The 20,476-nt window shown below is 29.3% G+C and overlaps 1 protein-coding gene across 1 annotated transcript in view; it reads right to left on the bottom strand.

Annotated features, from left to right (window-relative positions):
* LOC111622786 overlaps window positions 1-20,209 on the bottom strand; it is a 31,948-nt gene extending 11,739 nt beyond the window's left edge. Inside the window, exons 1-8 of the mRNA XM_023365210.1 lie at window positions 19,819-20,209; window positions 14,657-14,844; window positions 14,291-14,548; window positions 11,916-12,017; window positions 11,210-11,372; window positions 10,393-10,549; window positions 8,291-8,301; window positions 1,569-1,913 (exon numbers count right to left, since the gene is read on the bottom strand). Coding sequence (XP_023220978.1) covers window positions 1,569-1,913; window positions 8,291-8,301; window positions 10,393-10,549; window positions 11,210-11,372; window positions 11,916-12,017; window positions 14,291-14,548; window positions 14,657-14,844; window positions 19,819-20,164 — 1,570 coding nt within the window. The 5' untranslated portion in view covers window positions 20,165-20,209. The remainder of the gene's footprint in view (window positions 1-1,568; window positions 1,914-8,290; window positions 8,302-10,392; window positions 10,550-11,209; window positions 11,373-11,915; window positions 12,018-14,290; window positions 14,549-14,656; window positions 14,845-19,818) is intronic.
* Window positions 20,210-20,476: the final 267 nt, after the last annotated feature.

The following is a 20,476-nucleotide window of genomic DNA, read 5'->3' on the forward strand; positions in this document are numbered from 1 at the left end:
AGTCGGACAATGACACTTCTATATCCAACAACGGGGGTGATTGGTTGACATTAACTCAATAAGAAAATATATCCGTAGAGTTATATGCATTGTCGCAACTCTTGTGACAAAGAAAAGAAAATATTCTTATTCCTTCTCATTAATCTGAAAAATCCCACAAGAAATCTCAACCGAAATGCAGTTTGAGATTGTATTTCTTTCTAAGAACAAAACAAGTATGTAGTGTTTCGTATAAAAATGGCAGACGGTATTATATACATTACAAATATATACACATAAAAATGTCTTTACATATCCGTCCTATTCAATCACCGGGAAACAAACAATCTTGCTTCACAGAGACTATCTTTTATTAGAGGTTATCGTCTACCATTTTTAATTGAAACAATGTATATTTATGAAAGTTTTAATTAATATTTGCTTAATTTTACAGAGTCGTAGCCTCGAATATAAGGTCGTCTCTGTAGCAAGAGGGTTTGATTCCTGGTGATTGAACGATTGGGTATGTGAAGACGTTTTTTTTTAATGTATGTATTTTTAAAGTAAATATTGTTTGACATAATAAAAACTTCACCTTTCCTACATTAAATGAGTACATTTATACAACTTAAAAACTTTTTTTTTAACATTTTCCGATAAGATATTACTAAATGCTTCTATACTTACTCGTTAGACGAATTTAGATTTTAATAAAATAGAAAATAAAAAGAGAAATAAATGAAAGAACGTTTAATATTTATTTTATTTCGAATGTTAAATTGACTTTCGATATAAATAATTATGTAGTGAACACGCTGTTATATCGATCAAAGCGAGTATCGATCCCTAAAATGATTTTCTTGTTCCGTTGAATGTTGAAACTGAGAAGTGATTCGACGATTATTCACTTTATTTTTAATTATCTTTTGTCAGACACTAATTATTCGAGCGAGAAAAGTTAAAACATAATTATATTCTCCCCTCCTCAAACAGATACTATGACATTTCTGGAGTTCTGGAACGATATATAAACTTATTCTTGAAATAATACAATACGTAAATTAGGTAATTTTTTTGTATTTTACATATGAAGAAGTATCCAATTTTAATAAATTTTCTGTTGTTTTATAAGAAAAAGTACATTAATGTCATTCAAAATGGTAAATCGTTATGTATAGTACGTCATTTAGAAGTTCATACAAATCTTTGACAATAGTTTAAAAATTCAAAACAAACAAATAAATATTTGCTTGTTTGTTTGAATTGTGTCGATCTTAATATAATTTTATAGAGATTTTTCTGTTTGAAATTAAAATGAATCCTTCTAATATATATCTTTAAAAGGAAAGATCTTTAAGTAATTCAAAATGAATATCTAAGCTAAACTTTTTTTCAGGTTAATCTAGTGTCACGCTATGTTTTATACTAGAAAATATAATTTGTTTACACTGCAATGAAAAGAGATAAATATAGAAATTATTTTGGATTTTTAAAGTAGTAGTCTATTTTCGTACTGTAATAAATACCGAGATAGACCAGATAAGAAGTGATATTACACAAGAAAGAATAAAAAAAAAACTAAGACTTACTTTTGCTGAAAATTTCGAACTTGCACATAATTGGACCTAATAAATATTGATGTTTGTTTTGAAACATGCGAACGACATGTAGTGCCATACAGAAAATGGCGATAAATACATCGGCAGTTGCCAGATTCATCAAGCATTTTCCCGTCGTATTCTTAAAACAAGGATCGAAGAAACCGGTTAGAATTACTAAAATATTACTTCCTATTGTCCAAGAGATGAGAACGATGCACAAGACAAGTTTAAGATAATCCGACCACACAAAAATCACTTCTTTATCTCCCGGAAAAGTTTGATTAATCCAAAACTTCACTTCGCTAAAATTATCGCATTTCGAATCCATTTCGACTCAATACTCGAACTACACTTAGAACAGATGAATGAAAATGTCGGCTCGATGCCAACTGGCGAATAGTAGTTTAATCCGTACCTATAATAAGTAGGACGAAAGGAAAGAGATCTCGGGTACGAGACAAACACGTGGATGTAGAAGTAAAAAATCTCCGAATGTGTTCAAGGACGAGAATTAATGACGTTTATAAAAACACCGCTTTGTTTTTTTCTTTAAACTACTTTAGAAGTTGCTACCAGATATACGCTGTCCTGTAATACAACAAGTCTTTTTGATGTCGGGAACGGAAGCTATCGAGTGTTGTAAATACACTCGACAAATTATATACCAAAAATAACTCCCACCGAACAATTTTGGAAATAAAAAAACGTATTCGTTGTATATTAACCGGAGAGGATGACAAAGTAATAATAATGATAACACGAAACACAAGCAACTTAATGTATTCGGAAGGCGATAGCAGCTGCATATTTTCATTGAGGTTATTCCTGTCCACACTCCAAAATAGATATTAAAAAAAAAACGAATACGATATTTTAATCATTAAATTCATCGATGAATTTCTTTCTATATTATAAAGTAAACGATTCCTTCTCTACACGAACAGTTTTTATATTAATACAACTATAAAAACGTTAGTATAGAATTACGCTTACACTCCGATGTAGTCGAATAAAGGAGTAAACAAATGTAACATTATTCATCAAAAGGAGTTTATAATTGTATAGAGGCTAACAGTATTATTATAATAACTATTTAAATGAATTATAAATGGACAAACAATTAGAAATTTCCTCCATTGATTTACGTGTCAATGATACTTGTTATAAATAAGTTTAATTCTACACGTTCGTTCGAAGGATGAGTCAGAAATAAAGAAAAAGTGATCAATAATGATGTCAGCAATTATTATAATTATTATAAAACGTAAGATAACAAAATCTTCTGTAGAAAAATTCTTCTAGAATGTAAGATATTGCCTATATTTTCTACAGTTTTATTCTTTGTAGTTTTTAATTTTGTTCACATCTGCTTTCTGTTATGTATTATATTTTTACAGTAATAAAAATTACTTTTTTAAAAATGTATTTATAATATATTAATTAAGGAAGTATGAAAAGGTTGAAGTAATACTTATGTAACGTAATTATTATTTTTAGTATGTTTGGAAAAGATCCTGTTGATCACAACTCAAAGGGTCTTAGAGATGAGATCGATAGATAATTAAAAAGGAAATTGAACTTCTATATAAAGATATAGAAGTTCAATTTCCTTTTTTAATAGTGGCGAATGGCTAATGTAAAAGAAAAACACGAATAAAAGAGATAGAACAGAATAATTTCTGTAGAAAAAGTAAAGAATATTTAAGTGAGAGTGAATTTTGAGAATAATATTTTAGTTTTTATTTATTTATTTTGAACAATTTAATTAAATTATTAAATATTAAATTCAAACTGAGGTACAGTACAACACACCCAACAATTATAAATTCAAATTTAGTATTAAATTGAATCCATTAAATGAAAGAATATTTATAAAATAATTCGTGATATATATGAAATTATTTTTATTACATAATATTTAGTACTGTTTAAATATATTCTTCATTCTTTCTCTTGATTTCTCTTCACACTTCGAAATAATTCATTAAAATTTTAAAATTTAAACATTTATTCTTAAGCACGCAATAAAAACAAAATAAAATTAATGATTACGACTTTAGAAATCTCAAATTTGAGAAAATAAAGCATAAAAAAATAATTAATTAATGTAAAAAAAAAATATTTCTTATTCTTTCTTAATCTTTTCAGTTAATTCTTATTAGAAATCTTTGTTTTGAATGTATTTGAATGTTTTTAGGAATTATTTAACTTTAAAAAACTTCTTTATAAAATCTTACTAATTAATTCTAAAAGTAATTAATAAAATATAAATGATTTATTGTTTTTTTTTCTCTTAAATTTAATTCGAATTCGGGTATTTTCTACACTCTCATTCATACAATCTATCTATAATATCATAATATAATAGCAAAACAACATTAAAAATTATATACCAGTGGACCCCCCTATAACACTGTTGATAATTCCGTTTTATACGAATTCCATGTTGTACGAGTCACTTAAATTTTACAAATACGTGTGCCGGGCTGTGAACGGCTCACGTATTTGTAAAATCTAAGTGACTCGTACAACATGGAATTCGTATAAAACGGAATAATCAACAGTGTTATAGGGGGGGTCGACTGTGAAGGTAGAATATAAATTATTAATAAAGATATTCACGAAAAAATATATATAATTAAGATTCGAGAAACACTTCAAAATAAAATGGGTGTCGTCATATTTGTCCTTGTCACTCGGAAAGGTCTAATTATTTTGAAGCTTTTCTTCTCTTTAATACTAAAAACTTGTCTAAAAAAATCTCTCGAAAACACCCTTTTTATTGTGGAGTGTTTCTGTGAATTTCAATTATATATTTAAAGAATAATTAATCATTATTCTCGAGCGATTGATTAAGATTCTAATTAAACACGTTTAGTAAAATATAATGTTTTTCTATAATTAGAATGTAGAGAATGAAATAAAAAATACGTTTTTTTTTTCTTTTTGTTGTTAGTTTTATTAAATTAATTTAATTTTCTGTTTGTTATTCTTCAAGTGTACAAAGAATAGGGTGTGCGATTCAATATCTGAACGACAAAGTTGTTTAATTAAATATGAAAAATCATAAAGAACTGTGATTTTTAAAAGAGTTACATTTAGATTGGTTATTTTTCTATCTTATTTTTAAAAGAATTCGACAAGTCTAATTAATATAACTAAGAAAATTCATTAAATATACAGCAGAATAAGTGCTTGAAGAAGGAAGATTGTGTAGAAGTAATAATAATAATAATTATTATTATAATTTTCAATGTAAACTCATTCAAAATGGAAAAATAAAAATACTCTTAAATTATATTAATATTTTTATAATTAAAAAATAAAACTCCCTCAATGCTTTCCTTTGTGAAATCTTTATTTTGAAACTAAATTTGATACGAATTTTAGATTGTTTATGTTATTTGTAGTATATATTCACTATAGAAGAGTCTAAGAAAAAGAAAAATTTCTTTAAACATTTTAATTTTCTACCTTTTATTGAATGTAAAATTTAATTTAATTAATAATAATTTTTATTATTAAATTTTATGAATTTGTTATCGTAACAGCTTGAATTCTGCACGAATACTCCATCTTAATTCTAGGAATCTCGAACGAGTTGAATGCTAATATGTTCTACGAATATTTAATTTAATTTAAACGATAACTTTTAAACGGATATTTCTATAATTAACTCTTAACCCTGCGTAAAGCGCGCCAAAGATTGACGCACAGTTGTGCGCGCGGGGTGCTATATAACCCTCGTGTTCAAAATTCAATTTTTCAAAACTCATAGTTTTTTTCGCGATTTTTTCATTTTGGATGTTTGTGGGCATGTGTTTTTGATGTATTAGTGAAAAAAACTACTTCAAATATATCGATTTTATTTATTCGTGACGAAAAAACAGAAAGTCCCCGTTTTTAGAAATTTTTCAAAAAAAATTGGTTGACTTCAAGAGTGTATTTTACAAACTGTAAACAAGTCTGATGCTATCTAAGCTGTCAATCGTCTTCCTGCATGTGTTTTCTAACTATTACAACAATTAAATTTTTTGTACGAAGCCCCGGGCCAAAAATATCTCAATATTTCCAAAAAAACACCATGTGAAATCACACAGCAAGTAGAGGTAAAAATGGAGATTATTGGCAGATAACATCTATAGTNAAGAAGGAAGATTGTGTAGAAGTAATAATAATAATAATTATTATTATAATTTTCAATGTAAACTCATTCAAAATGGAAAAATAAAAATACTCTTAAATTATATTAATATTTTTATAATTAAAAAATAAAACTCCCTCAATGCTTTCCTTTGTGAAATCTTTATTTTGAAACTAAATTTGATACGAATTTTAGATTGTTTATGTTATTTGTAGTATATATTCACTATAGAAGAGTCTAAGAAAAAGAAAAATTTCTTTAAACATTTTAATTTTCTACCTTTTATTGAATGTAAAATTTAATTTAATTAATAATAATTTTTATTATTAAATTTTATGAATTTGTTATCGTAACAGCTTGAATTCTGCACGAATACTCCATCTTAATTCTAGGAATCTCGAACGAGTTGAATGCTAATATGTTCTACGAATATTTAATTTAATTTAAACGATAACTTTTAAACGGATATTTCTATAATTAACTCTTAAATTAAGTAGAAATTTCGCATCATATTTATTCTAATGGAGAGTTTTATTAGTAGACTTTTATTATTGAATGCTTGAAATGTATCAATTCAACACGATTATTTCCTACTAATGAGTATTTTTTTTTAAATATAAACTATTAAAACACAAGAACAAAGCAAACTAATATTTTTAACGCCTAAGTTCTTAAGTGAAACCTATAGTAAGATATAAAACAATATACGCATAAGTATAGTGTAAAGTCCCGTTTACACAAGACATCAACACTTTATACACTATAAAACCAGCCTCAATTTACATCTAATGTGGGCGATACGTAACCCATAATGAAATTCTCCTATTATAATTTTCCTATGTCAAAATATATGATCATTCAAATTCGGTCCAAGGCAATTTTAGAATGCATCAATAACACATTGTACAGTATGTTTCAAATACAGTATGAAAAGCTACAAGTAGGGGAAAGTCGCTAATATAATTCTGTGTTCAATTAATAAAATATATCGACAATTGAGAAGTAAAATACACCAGATATTCATAAAATCAAGCTATTAAAATTGTCATTTGTAACTATACTTCTTATCTTCACCACAATGCAATCATTCCACCCAATGATCACGTTAAACAATCGATAATACAACCAAAATGATTAAAGATAATGAAGAGATTTCATCCAGCAGCATCTCTATTATCTCTAATTATTACAGTCGATAGAGACGACGAAGTAAGTTACGCTTATTACGATTTTATTTAATGATGCGAAAATTTATAAAAGATTTTCTGTGATAAATACAGACTTTTAGATAAACGATGAAAAAAATAATGGTCAAAGTCAGTAAATTTTTAGCAGGCAACCGTTGGTCAAAATCACAATTAAATTTCTATTTACATCAAAATCCAGAGAACGACACTGAGTCAATAAACTCAATTTCTGTACATGAAACATTCTAGAATTTAATAGGATTATCAGATTAATGAATGATTCCTTATTACTTATTTTATATGACAGATAATCAATAACATCTGCTAGGGATTTTACAAATAATACATTTACAAATCACTTTTTAAACGGATCTCATTTCAGTCCTTAGGGGATGTGTTCGTTTTCAATGACGTGCCTGTGTTTTTCGCCATGACATTGACGATCACATTCTTTGTAATCTTATACAAGTCGACCCCCCTATAACACTGTTGATAATTCCGTTTTATATGAATTCCACGTTGTACGAGTCACTTAGATTTTACAAATACGTGTGCCGGGCTGTGAACGGCTCACGTATTTGTAAAATCTAAGTGACTCGTACAACATGGAATTCATATAACACGGAATTATCTACAGTATTATAGGGGGGTCTACTGTATTTTTTATCTGTAAAATACCATGCAAAATTTTGAGATTTGTATACCCATATCATTTGAAAACTGAACAGTGAATCGAGTACAAGAAAGTAATTTATCGATAAAATATAAGAAAAAACACGTACAATAACTTACCAATGTTATTATTAATTTCGCATGCACACTTCTAAAGAATGCTGTAGGAGTTTGTTCACATGGAATACAAAGAACAAGGTGTATCAATAGTAACAAGGAAATATAATTGTTTCATTTAAGGATCTGTTTTCTTGTATATTTTTCTACTTACGCTTTACACAGAATAGACCATTTTAGACTTTTTAAAACTACTTCTGTGTAAATTTTTAAAAAATTTTTTGCAGGAACCGTAGATCAATTTATGTAGGAAAAAATAGTAAACTGAGATTTTGTAGCATTCTATTCGTTATATAAAACAAATGATATTTTACCAAACAAATGGTTTTCTTCCATATTTGAAAAATGAAACTCGTTTGAGGAAAGAAGAAATAGAAGAATCAGAAGATGATGAATGAGTTTTTGATAAATGATAAATTCTTCGTAAATTCTATTAATTGTTTCACACGAGAACAATATCGTTCGAACTTATTCTTACATCGAATAGAGAAGAAAATCATTAGAAATTAATTAGCAACATTAAAATTAAATAAAGAACTTCAGTATAAAGGCATTATAATCCTTTTCAATGGAAAGAAAATTTTCTTTACCAACGACTTGACTGAATAAAAGGAATAAACTAATTATTAAAGACTTATTAATAGACTTTTAATCATAATTTTCGAAAAATTCTGTTTCACCAATGAATTTTTAGGCTTTAAATAAAGAATATTAATATTTTTTTTTAAATATAATATAAAAAATATTAATATTTTTTTTTAAATATAATATATAATGAAATTAACTTTAATTAATTTTCCAGCTGACAGTTACGAACATTATCCTTTAAAAATTTAAAACATTTCATTTAGATCTAATTACTATAATCCTTTGAAAATTTATTTATAAGAGTAAACTATGTTGTGTCGTTCCTTCAGATATAATTAACGAGAATGATTAGAAACATAATTTTGTTTAACATCGTTAACAGTTTAAGAATTTGTCTTCGGTTAATTAGTAACTTCATTATTCTCTCTTGATAATTTTTTATATACATTTTATTATATTTTAGTTGCTAATTTGAGAATTAATAAATGAGAAATTGGTAATTATAATTAATTATTTCTTAAGTCTGGATGAAATGTTATTTAAGGTTTTAATCTACTTTTAAAATTTCTCTAACTTTCCAAAAAAAAACTCATTTTAACTCCAGTACAGATAATATTAAATCTAGTGTAAAATGGATGCGAATCCCTATTGCACAGAAGCTATTTTCTCTTGTATCCCAGGGGTGTACTCAACCCAACGAAATGTTTTCGATACGTTTATTGACGAAATTTTCTAACTAATCTACTCTAAATCTTTTCAAATTTTAACATAATACAATAAAAAAATAAATGTACTACAATATTTTATAATATTGCATCTGTACAGTCGACCCCCCTATAACACTGTTGATTTTTCCGTTTTATATGAATTCCATGTTGTACGAGTTACTTAGATTTTACAAATATGTGAGCTTTTCACAGCCCGGCACACGTATTTGTAAAATCTAAGTGACTCGTACAACATGGAATTCATATAAAACGGAAAAATCAACAGTGTTATGGGGGAAGGGGTCGACTGTATATTAAATAATCAGCAAGAAATTAAATATTGAAATAATAGAAGGATCGTTCTTAGATTTAAAAGACTAAATACTTACTGGAATTTTTGTTTTTTATAAACTGTTCCTATACCTGAATATTTTATTTATTTTTCATTAATAAACTTTTGATTTGATTAATAATATACAACAATACCTTTATGTGTTTCAATGTTTTATATATTTATAATTAAATAATTTTTGTATTAGATTTTGTATATATTTATTTAATTTATGAGCAAAATAAATGATTAGAAAAGAAGAAATTTCCTTAAAGAAAATACGTCGAGCGAATAATGAAATTAAATAAAGTTACAAACAGATCCGATTAGACACATCACATTCGAATTAATTAATAATTAGATAATAACAAAAAGTGTTTTGTGCATTTTTATAATTCGATTAGTTACATTAATTAATGCGATATAATTGTTAATTGAATTTTTCTATCGGTGCTTTTAATCATAGAAGAAAGTAAAGTTTACATTATTTTATATAATGAATACAGAATTGTCATTTATATTTAGCTTTTTTTTTCTTCTGTCGGTTTGTTTGTCTGTCCATTATCCGTCACGTCTATAATACACAACTTATATATTAATATAAACAAATGCAAATAAGTTAAAATGAATTCTGTAGAATGGAATTATCGTTGATACTTCATTTCCATAATTATCTGTAACATTTGTTTCCATTAAGTATATTTAATGCACGCACACTTTCGTATATCTCATTTACATATGATGAGACCGAAATTCATTTTCATCGCATTATAATAACATTTTCAATTAAAATTATAGAATAAATAATTATTAATTTAATATCCTTATTGAGAACAAAACGAAGGTTAATTGAGAAATATGATTTATTCATCCGAATGAGATTACAATATATACAATAAAATTTTTCTATATACAAATTCAATAATTGTTTACAATAATTTACATAACTACAACAGGCGTTAAATATTTTTCGGATTTTTCGAGAGGTGTTAGAATGATTTAGAAGCTTAAGAAAATCGAAATTCCATGAATAAAAATGACTTTTTGGTAATGGGGAATTTATTACAGCGGTGTTGGCTTCGTTTGTTTAGTATAAGAAAAGTAAGGTTTACTCCCGTTGATAGGTGACTTCAATTCTGTTTCCTTAATCCCATTGGTCAATTTTCCCCTTCCGTGAGAAGGACTCCACGTCACTGCGGTGCTAAAAGTCATCCGAGAACCTTCTATAAAAATAGAAAACAGTAAACACATGATCCACACGGATGGTGTTTCACAGAAGAAAACTTTTCTATTCTCTGAAGATAATAATACTCAAAGTTACTTACTTTATATACTGTGTTATAGAAAGATATAAAAATAAACAATAGTAGAATGGTTACAGCCGCGTATTGTTTTATTATTTTTTTTTAAATTAATTACAGTAGAGCGTCGATTATCCGAAAGTCAATCATCCGAAAGGATTCCAGTCGGCAAATTTAAATTTTCGCCAGTGCTGTGGCGCTGCAATCTTTGGCTATGTCTTGGGCTACTCAAATATTTTACGTTTTTGATACTAAATTAACTTCTGAAGTATAATTTTTTATTGTTTTTATATTTTTCAATATATTTATTTTGTTCGTACAAAATAAAAAAGTAATTTTTAACGATACAATAGTCTTCGTTAGATTTAACATCGACGAAAATTCAACGCGAAGCGACACACAACAGAGAAAAATGTCAAGATGAGATAAATTAATATATTTTTTCGTGCATAATCGGTTATCCGAAACATCGATCTTTCGAACCACCCCCGTCCCCAATTGATTCGGATAATCGACGCTCTACTGTATTACAATACACTTAAAATAATATGTAAATTAACTTTATAAATAGTGGAAACTCACGAGGACGTTTAAAATTCTTTACTCCATAATTACACTTCAATAATTTAAGGAAAGCCTGTCGAAAATTATTGTTGAATCCTCCGTATATAATAGGATTGAGAGCGCTGTTGGAATAGGCGGAAAACGTGGCGAAGTAATTGAAATTTACGAACCATTCGGGTAACTAAAATACGACGAAATCGTCTTTAGAATTATGATAATTATAAGAGTATTATTCATTCAAATCATATATTAGTGCATACGTTATACGTCTCATACAAAAATATTGGAATAAATAAAATTAATGATAACATTTACAGAAAATTGTTATCTCGGGAAGGTAAGAGAAAAATTGTTTTCAATCAATAAACAGAAATAGTAACGGAAACACGCGTGATAATACTTTAAATTGTGTGTAATTCACGTCACTACAGAAAAATATCAATATATTCGGAACATCTAGCATTTTTATCAAAATATCTAAATGTTTTTCCTTAAAAATAATGTAAATTTAGAACCACAAAATATATATTTTCGATAGGAAAAAAAAAAAATAATTTATTACAAATATCAATGAGGTTATTTACTATTAAAAATATTATTATGGCGACAGGGCATATTTTATTGCTATGTTATTGGTTAAATGTACGACTGAACTATAATAATTTATAATTCTTTACTCCTTTACATATTTGTTAGATTGATTTTTTAAAAAAAATGAACTTACAGGAGCATCGTTATGTCCGAATTGCGAGTAGAGGACGATGATTTGGAAAGGCATCCAACAGAGAACGAACACCACCAGAACCATACAAACCATTTTGATCACCTGAAAACAAATGATTAGAAGTAATTAATATACACTTACTAATTAAAATCACATATTGTAAATATACTTTTATTTATTTAGAGAAAATATAATTGGAAATTTTTACTTTCGATAATGTTTTTCTTTTACAGAAAATATCTTTATATTTTAAATAAAATTAATTAATTAAATAATTAAATGAATCGAAGGGAATCTTAAAAGCTCTTTTGGCATAAAGACGAAGAAATTTCTAAATTGCCATATTAAAGTATTGATTTTTTTCTTCTTCTTCTTCTTCTTCAGCTAGTTCTTTCATCTCTTCGAATTCGTTAAATAGACATACATTAGTAAAATTAAACCATTAAATGACAGGGGAATTACTCGTAAATTTTAATTAATAAATTATCCACTGGATTTTTTTTAAATCTTTAATGTTTTCTTTACAATACGAGAACGTCGCCATTTTCGAGAAAGAAGATTTAAATAATTTGACGAATTCGATAATAGAAAATGTAGCGAGAGTAAAAATTACTTTGTTAAAATATGAATACAGAATAATTATTTCGTATCAGACGAAGAAATTTAACGTCTTCAAACAGGAAATAACTGAAACATTAATGTCTTTAACACATAAAACAAGTTTACTACGAAGGAATATCGTAACAAAACTAAGGATTTAGTAAACGAGACACGTTTCGGTAACGGGTCATTTTGAAAATATTTTAGTTTTATCAATTTAAAAGTAAAGCACGTCCTGTTAGACGACGTACCATCTGGATTCTTCTATTGTAAAATCGAATGGCATTGTCATTATTCCATTAACTTATATGTAATATTGACACGTGATATATATAAACGTTTACATAAATTAGTTGCTTTTCTATGTTACGAACGATAAATTAACTACTTATTTTACTTATCTATCAAAGCAAATAAAGGAATAGTTAATTTATAATATTATTATGAAAACGCTAAGTTACCTCGCTCTTAACACAAAGGTTTATTATCACTTTAATAATAAAATTGTTTAAATCAAAAATCTTTAAATAATATATTCTTATTATTTAAAAAAAAATCAAGCAAAAACATTAAATATTCGGTTAGTGTATTTGCTTGTAATCTGGTGTCTATAGACACAAAATATTAGAGAATAGTGGTTTCATAACAGTAACAACAAGTTTCATATAATATTTATTTTATACTGAAAAAAAATAATAATTATGGCATTGAAGCGAAGATTAAAATTTCAAATATAGAATGAAATAAAGTAAAAGTAATGTGGAGAATAAGGAATGGCTTTTATTTTATTCAATAAGTCGAAAATTATATTTTGTTTGTCGTCTTCCGGAAATAAGATTTCGAAAGCAATTTCTGTATGGAAATTAAGCGAAAATGTTTCATTCAGTAAAGAATATATTTACGGTTAGAATCGAATTTCGTCTTCTGTATTCACTCACGTGTTCTTAGAAAATATGTTACACGAGAAATGATGCTTCAGCTGACGTATTTTCTCACGCTTTAGCTGAAAGTTTCTCTCTTTTTTTTTATCTCAGAAATTTCCTTTGTTTAACGTAGACTGAAAGAGTTTTAAAAAAGAAAATCTCTGAAAATAGATGAGAATTTATATTCAACAGGATGAAGTGTTGAGGAAAAGATATATCTTATAGAAATTACTTTGTGGGGGAGCATTGGAAATTTTACTAGAAACTATAATATATAGTGTCTTAATTTTAAAAAATTCTAAATTTTAACAATTTTTATTAGAATTTATCTCATAACAAACAAATAATTTCATAGGTTTGAAAGGGTTAAAGTCGTTAATGGAAGTTTTCTGAGCTCAGATGATTGAGTTGAAGAGGATTCAGATATTGGATAAGGCCATTATTATCACGATTTTCGGTACATTCTTAGTGATATTACTCTAAAACTTCATTCAAATTTCAGAAGAGTTTGTATAGAAACGTATCTAGGAATGAAGAATTTTATATTTGATAATAGTCGGGTTTCATCTATTTGGAAAACGGAACAATAGTTCCGTAATAGGAAACTATTGACTCGCCTCCTTTTATCCAGTTAGCGACTTTCTTAAAACTTCAATAACGAGACATTTAAAGTTAGCGTGGAAAGATGAAATTCCTTTCTCGTTAAAAGATAACACATAACCTAGTTATAAGCAAGAGCAATTAATTGTAAGAATATATTCTCGTTTCAAACGTCGAGATACATAAGCGGATAGACTGGAATTAATTAATCGAATAAATTAAGAATGGTCAAATACTTTATTCTATTCTTACCTTTTTCTTAGCGTTATGTTGAACAGTCATGTTAGCCAAGCTCCTCTCTCCCGGAACTTTGTTCATCCACAGTCTCCAGACGATGAGGGAATAGGAAGTACTCATGATGACGATTGGTAAAAAGAAAAGAGCCACTGTGACGAAAGTATAATAGATCTTCTTTCCTCTGACCATCTTGACGCATCTGCCAAATTCTTCAGAGTAAATGACTTCGTGGGGCCAAACATCAGAGCATTGTATCTCCAAGAAGTCGTTCCACTGAAACGAGGATGGAATCCTGTTTTATAAACAGGGCGCGTAGTTATCACGAATTATCTTTAGTTTGGAATCGTCACAGGGAACAATATCATTGTTCATTACACTGACCTGTCTCTCCACGTGTGTCCTGAAAATGGGAAAGGGAATGGCGGCCATCATGGAGACTATCCAGATGACTGCGATGACGGCTCCCGTCCGCTGTTTGGTGATTCGAACGTGAAGTGGAAACATGATGGCGATGAATCGGTCGCAGGAAATGGCGGAAAGAGTCAACACACTGGCAGTCAGACACGTCACTAAAATGCCATGTATATATATATTTCATTTATAAATTAAAATCATTGAACATAAAAATAAAAAGAAATTATAATATATTTGGAAACATCATCGATAAACTTATAATTCTGTGTATATATTGTCTACTTGCACCTTGTTTATTAATAAGGCATATTATACTGATCAGCAGAGAGAGAAAAACTTAGTCTAAAGTCAAAACAAAAAAGTAAACAAGACAATATATATACAGAAATGTAAAACAGTAAAGAAATAGACGTAAAAAGAATTACAAACAATTATTTCGATGTTTCATTTATTTCACATAAACGAATTATGTTGATAAACAATATTTTAATGTTTACAATAATCTGAAAATTTTATCTAGATGTCAGACAACACATTTATTCTTATTACAAACGATTTTGTATATAATAAAATATTTAATATTTATCTTATAAACAAATTGCGCAAAAAAAATTCGAAGAAGTATCCTCTTAAACTACACTCCTCAAAAGTAAATTCGTAACACCACGAAGGAATGCGCTTAACCACGTGCAAATTGCAAGGCCGGTAGAGGTGACAGAGATATGCAAATGGTTAAGTTTGCGTACGAATCATTTGGTACTCAGTTTCGGATTATAAAGATCATCAGCCGGCTCGAGCCGTAAATGGTTTATGTCAGCAAAACTCTCGAATAAGCATAGAAAATGCCTCGGACACGGCAGCAAGCTGAATAACCACCATTTAACGGCTGGGGAACGAGACAGTATGCTGGAGCTGCGCGATTTCGATTTGTCGATGCACTCAGTTGTCACGCGTGTTTGGCACTATCTGAGAACTTTCCAGCGTGCAGTAACATCTGCGAACATGTCGAAGAGTGAATGGATCACACCTGCTCGTGAGACCGGCAGATTCGTCGAATGGCCTGTCGCTGTCAACGAGTACATCTGTGTCTACCCAACGATTCGTAACAGGCTGCATGAAGGCCTGTTGCAAGCACGGCAACCACCAACCGGAATTTTTTTTTTTTTTTTTTTTTTTTTTTTTTTTTTATTAAAAGAAGAGGGGAGTCCTCCAGGTATCACTCAAAGGTATAACCTGGAGGTTGGAAAAGTTCGCTCTCCCTCTTCCTTCCGAACTTTTCCAACCTCCACCAACCGGAATGCCATTAATCGCTCCACACAGGGCTGCACGCCTGGCGTGGTATTGTCGTCTCGCAACTGGACCACTGAATGGTATCGGGTATTGATTACGAATGAATCCCGCTTTTGTCTTTGGAGGAATGACGGCCGTGGATGGGTGTGACGGTTTCACGAGTAACGCCATGTGCCAGCCCTTTCGCCGAGTGTCATACCGGACCCACACCGGACATCATGGAGGCATCATTCGATCAGCGGACAGCAGTGGTGCACATTTCCGGTACTCGAACCAATATGTCACATGAACTGTGGGGCCTGTGGTTCGGCCATTGGAGCAGGCCGCAAGTGACACGATGTTCCATCAAGATAAAGCACGACCGCGCATCACGCAGCAAACTCTCACCCAGCTTGATAGGAATTTACATACTTCTCTGACCGGCAGCCTCGCTGGTTCTCTCCCATCGAACATCTATGGGACTTCGTCCGACGTGAGGTGCAGTGCGGACACCACCGCCACATACCATAGACGACATTCGCGCCGCAGTGGATGCGGCTTGGCACAGAATACTCCAGCAACCATTAATTGCCTCATTGATAGTATGTCTCGCCGTATAACTTTCTGTATAGCTGCCAGTAGGTACCATATTCGTTACTGAATACACAGGTGGCTGTTTCATATTTTTTTTTTTTTTTGGTGTTTTAACCATTTACATATGTCTCTCAACTCTACTGATCCTGTAATGGGCATGTGGATACGCACATTCCTTCGTGGTGTTGCTATTTCACTTTTGAGGAGCGTATAGTTTTTTTATTTTGCTTATTTCTGTTTTATAAAATGTAAGATTTATTATCATCATGATCAAATTTTACTCCATTCTTTCGCCGTTATATTGTATGATCTTGTTATACGAAGGGGTTGCACGTCAGCGAGTCCCGAATAAAACGAAATTCCGCATAAATCTGTGCTTCATCCAGATCGTTTCCTAGACATTTATGCAATAATTTACAATTAACAGGGAAACACTAAAGTAAAACGTTTTACATTTATGTTTAACACTACAATGAATGACGTTTTAATCCGGTATTTCCGAATATAGAGCCAACATTTATCGTACCGTATCGAGTACAATAGTTCAGAAAAATACATGCAAACCACAGTGAGTAGCATTTGGTATTCACTGTGGTTTGCAGTTTTCACGTTTCTCTTTGAATTTAACGACCGAGAAACGTTAAGAAATCAATTTTAATTATATAACGGAGTACAACAGAAAGGATTTCTGCAACAATGACCATAACTGTCTAAAACCCATTATTGCCACGTCTCGTACTCCATACAAATATTTTCAGATTAAAGAGATTTGGCACTGATGACATTACTTTAAAAATCGTATTTTTTTATGTAAAGTTCATCACAATACCTATTTTCTTTTCCCTTAAACACACAGACGATAAAACAAAAATCCGAAAATATATTTGGTGGAAATTTTTGTAATTTTGAAGAGATAAAATACTTATTTCGCTGATACTACTACAAAACTTTTTACCGCAAATTTATAATATTTTATCATATTTTAGATAGGAAAAAAACAAGATAATATTTATTGTTAAACATATTCAAAAGCCATTTATCATTCGTACAACTTTTTAATATAGAGAAACTCTAGCATTAATGTTGAATTTGATTATTTGTATAATTATTTTACTCGAAAAAAGTTCTGTTGTTTTATTGCAACAACAGAAACATTTCTTGCAATAACGTTAGAAAATGGAAGCAATTATACTTTATCATTTTAAATGCGTTGCTATTAATAAAGAGTTTTTTTTCCAGTTAAACAAAGATTTGTTACAACAGAAAAAAGAAACGAAAAAAAAACACGAACAACAGATGTTGTAGTTTGATTTATCCCTTACTTTTCATCATAAAATACTTCTATCATCATAATCTAACCTTTATCTTATACAAGTAATTACTAAATGATAAAGTAACTCCGTTAAATTAGTCGTATTATAGTAAATGTAATTGATACGATAAGATATAATGAGATTTTAATTGTTTACTTTATTTAATTAATAATGAAAGTTAAAAATTCTTAATTTAGATTTATGGAAATTTGCTTGGAGAGAATTAAACAAGACTCACCCGCGGCATTTTCTCATTAAGATCGTCCAACTTTTTAATAAACGAAAAAAGTCTAATCACTTTTAATATTCTATATTTTCTCTCGTTTTATTTAAACGAGGAAGAAAACTGACGTTCGTTTCTTTTTTCTATAAAATATATCGATCAAATCTAAATTATGTCAGACGAAACTATAATTACTTTCATAAAAATCACTTTTTACTCTCTCGACTGTTATATATAATAGAGGGAAAGTATGACGATGACCCCCCTCAAGATTTTTACATTTTAGGATTCAGGAGACTCGAGAAATGAAAAAAGCTAGGGAATTTTTCTCTATGTATTGATGTTTATGTTTGTGTAAGGGAGCCTTCTCCTTCTCAGTATATACAAATTGTTTTGCAAGTGTCTACCATTGTATTTCCAAGTGCTATCCAACAGCTCCCCTTTGCGGCCCATGTCCTTTTTTTTCCACTTTCAAACTTCCAACCCCACCCTCCTAACTTTTCCTCAAATCACTCTCCCTCCTCTCTTCACCCATCTTTCTTATCTTTTCTTTCACATGTATGTATGTATGTTTGTGTAAGGGACCCGATTTGAAACTTAATAACACCCTTGTGCCTTTTGTCAAATCTTGAGGAATTAAAAGGTGTCTTATGTAAAGGTATATGCATACTTTTTGACATAATTAAAGAATCTATTGATTAGTTTATCACTGTTTTTTTTGTATGAAAAACATGCATTACTAAAACAAATTGATTGGATATTATCGAATGGAAGAAAATCTTATGTTCTTCCAAAACCAGGGGAATAAATTAAGTTTCTCTAAACAGATGAAAGATTGATTATAATTGAATAAAAAAAATTGATATGAGATAATACATTTGGTAGTCAGAAAGATAAGAATGAAAAGAAAATAAGATTTCTTATCTACTTACCTTTAAGTAACTACGCTATGATAAGAAGCAACTAAAGAGATAAACAAACAAGAATAAATAATAGCCTAATAAAAGGATATAATCTGGTCATAAAGATTGTTTTTTTTTTCTGTTAGGTATAATCGAGCAGAAAATTGAAAAAATAAATATATAATAATTCAAGAAAAAATTACATGATAATTGTATTATACAGTAAATAATACTATTTATCTTAGATAAGTTTTCAAGTTCATAATATCTGACGAACATGCTTATTCAGCTTATACGTTTTACACATTCGTTATTTTACGAGGAGACTTTGAAATAAATTATTTATCGCATCATAATTTTATATGAAAATCCTTAATTTAACGATAATCAAGAACATAAAACCGAATTAATTCCTTAAATTTAGTAAACCCTACCTTTCAATATGAACATTATTTATGGACAGTCCCTAAGGGAGATTCTTAAGTATGATTCTTACCATTCTCACGACAAAATTTTAAATATAATGTTTTTTTTTTCGAAATATAAAGTCAAATTGAGAGATAAAATAAGCTTAAGAAGCTGATAAGATGTATTTTGGTACCAAAGTTCAATAGAAACAATTATAAATTATCAACTCGTTGATATATTTGCGAAACACTTCAAGTTATATCGCTAAAAAAAACATTTTATTTAAGTTAAATTAAATTTTCTTAAATATTCCTGCAAAATATTTACGAAATATTGCTGTTGATAATTAAATTATTATAATTAATTTATCGAGAAAGTTTATTTAGAAAGAGAGAGAGGAGTAAAGTGGATAGAACTTACTCTGGGCGAATGGATTGAAAATGCACATGAAAGGTCCCAGCACGTAAATAGGTTCGGTCAGATCGTTGCACAGATGGACCCACATGCAAGTCAGACAGATCAACAGGTCGGCCACTGCCAAATTGACCAGATAAACATTGATGGTGGTGCGCATTGAGTTATTAAGACCCACTGCAAAGACGATGCCCAGATTGCCCACTACTGTGGCACACATTAATAACAGGTAACTCACGATTTTGGCGTATTCCTTCCAAGTCAACTCGCGAAAAGAAGTGTCGCTGGGAAATTCTATAGAAGAGAAATTCAAGAAGAGCCACTCAGAATCGTTACACGTTCTATCCTCCATAGTTTACTAGGTATGTGGACTAAACGAGAATTGAACACTCGACTGGCTCGTGGGCCAGCGAATGTAGTGGTCGTTTCGGTGATCTGTTTATAAACGAGGTATGTCACGCGCACACCTCTTTCCGTGCGATTTTTCTATTGGTCGTTCGATCGATGACGTAATTCAGACTTTCTACAAACCGGCGTATCGATCTCGTTAGACTTGCTTCTCTTCCTATGTTTGTAATTGTCACAATTAATAGGTAAATTTATTAGTTATTTTTTTACATAAAAAGTAATAGTGAAATTGAATTTATTTACCGTAATATTAATA

This window comes from Centruroides sculpturatus, unplaced genomic scaffold, assembly GCF_000671375.1.
Source record: "Centruroides sculpturatus isolate CEXI.00-Female unplaced genomic scaffold, Cexi_2.0 scaffold39, whole genome shotgun sequence".
Lineage (NCBI taxonomy): Eukaryota > Metazoa > Arthropoda > Arachnida > Scorpiones > Buthidae > Centruroides > Centruroides sculpturatus.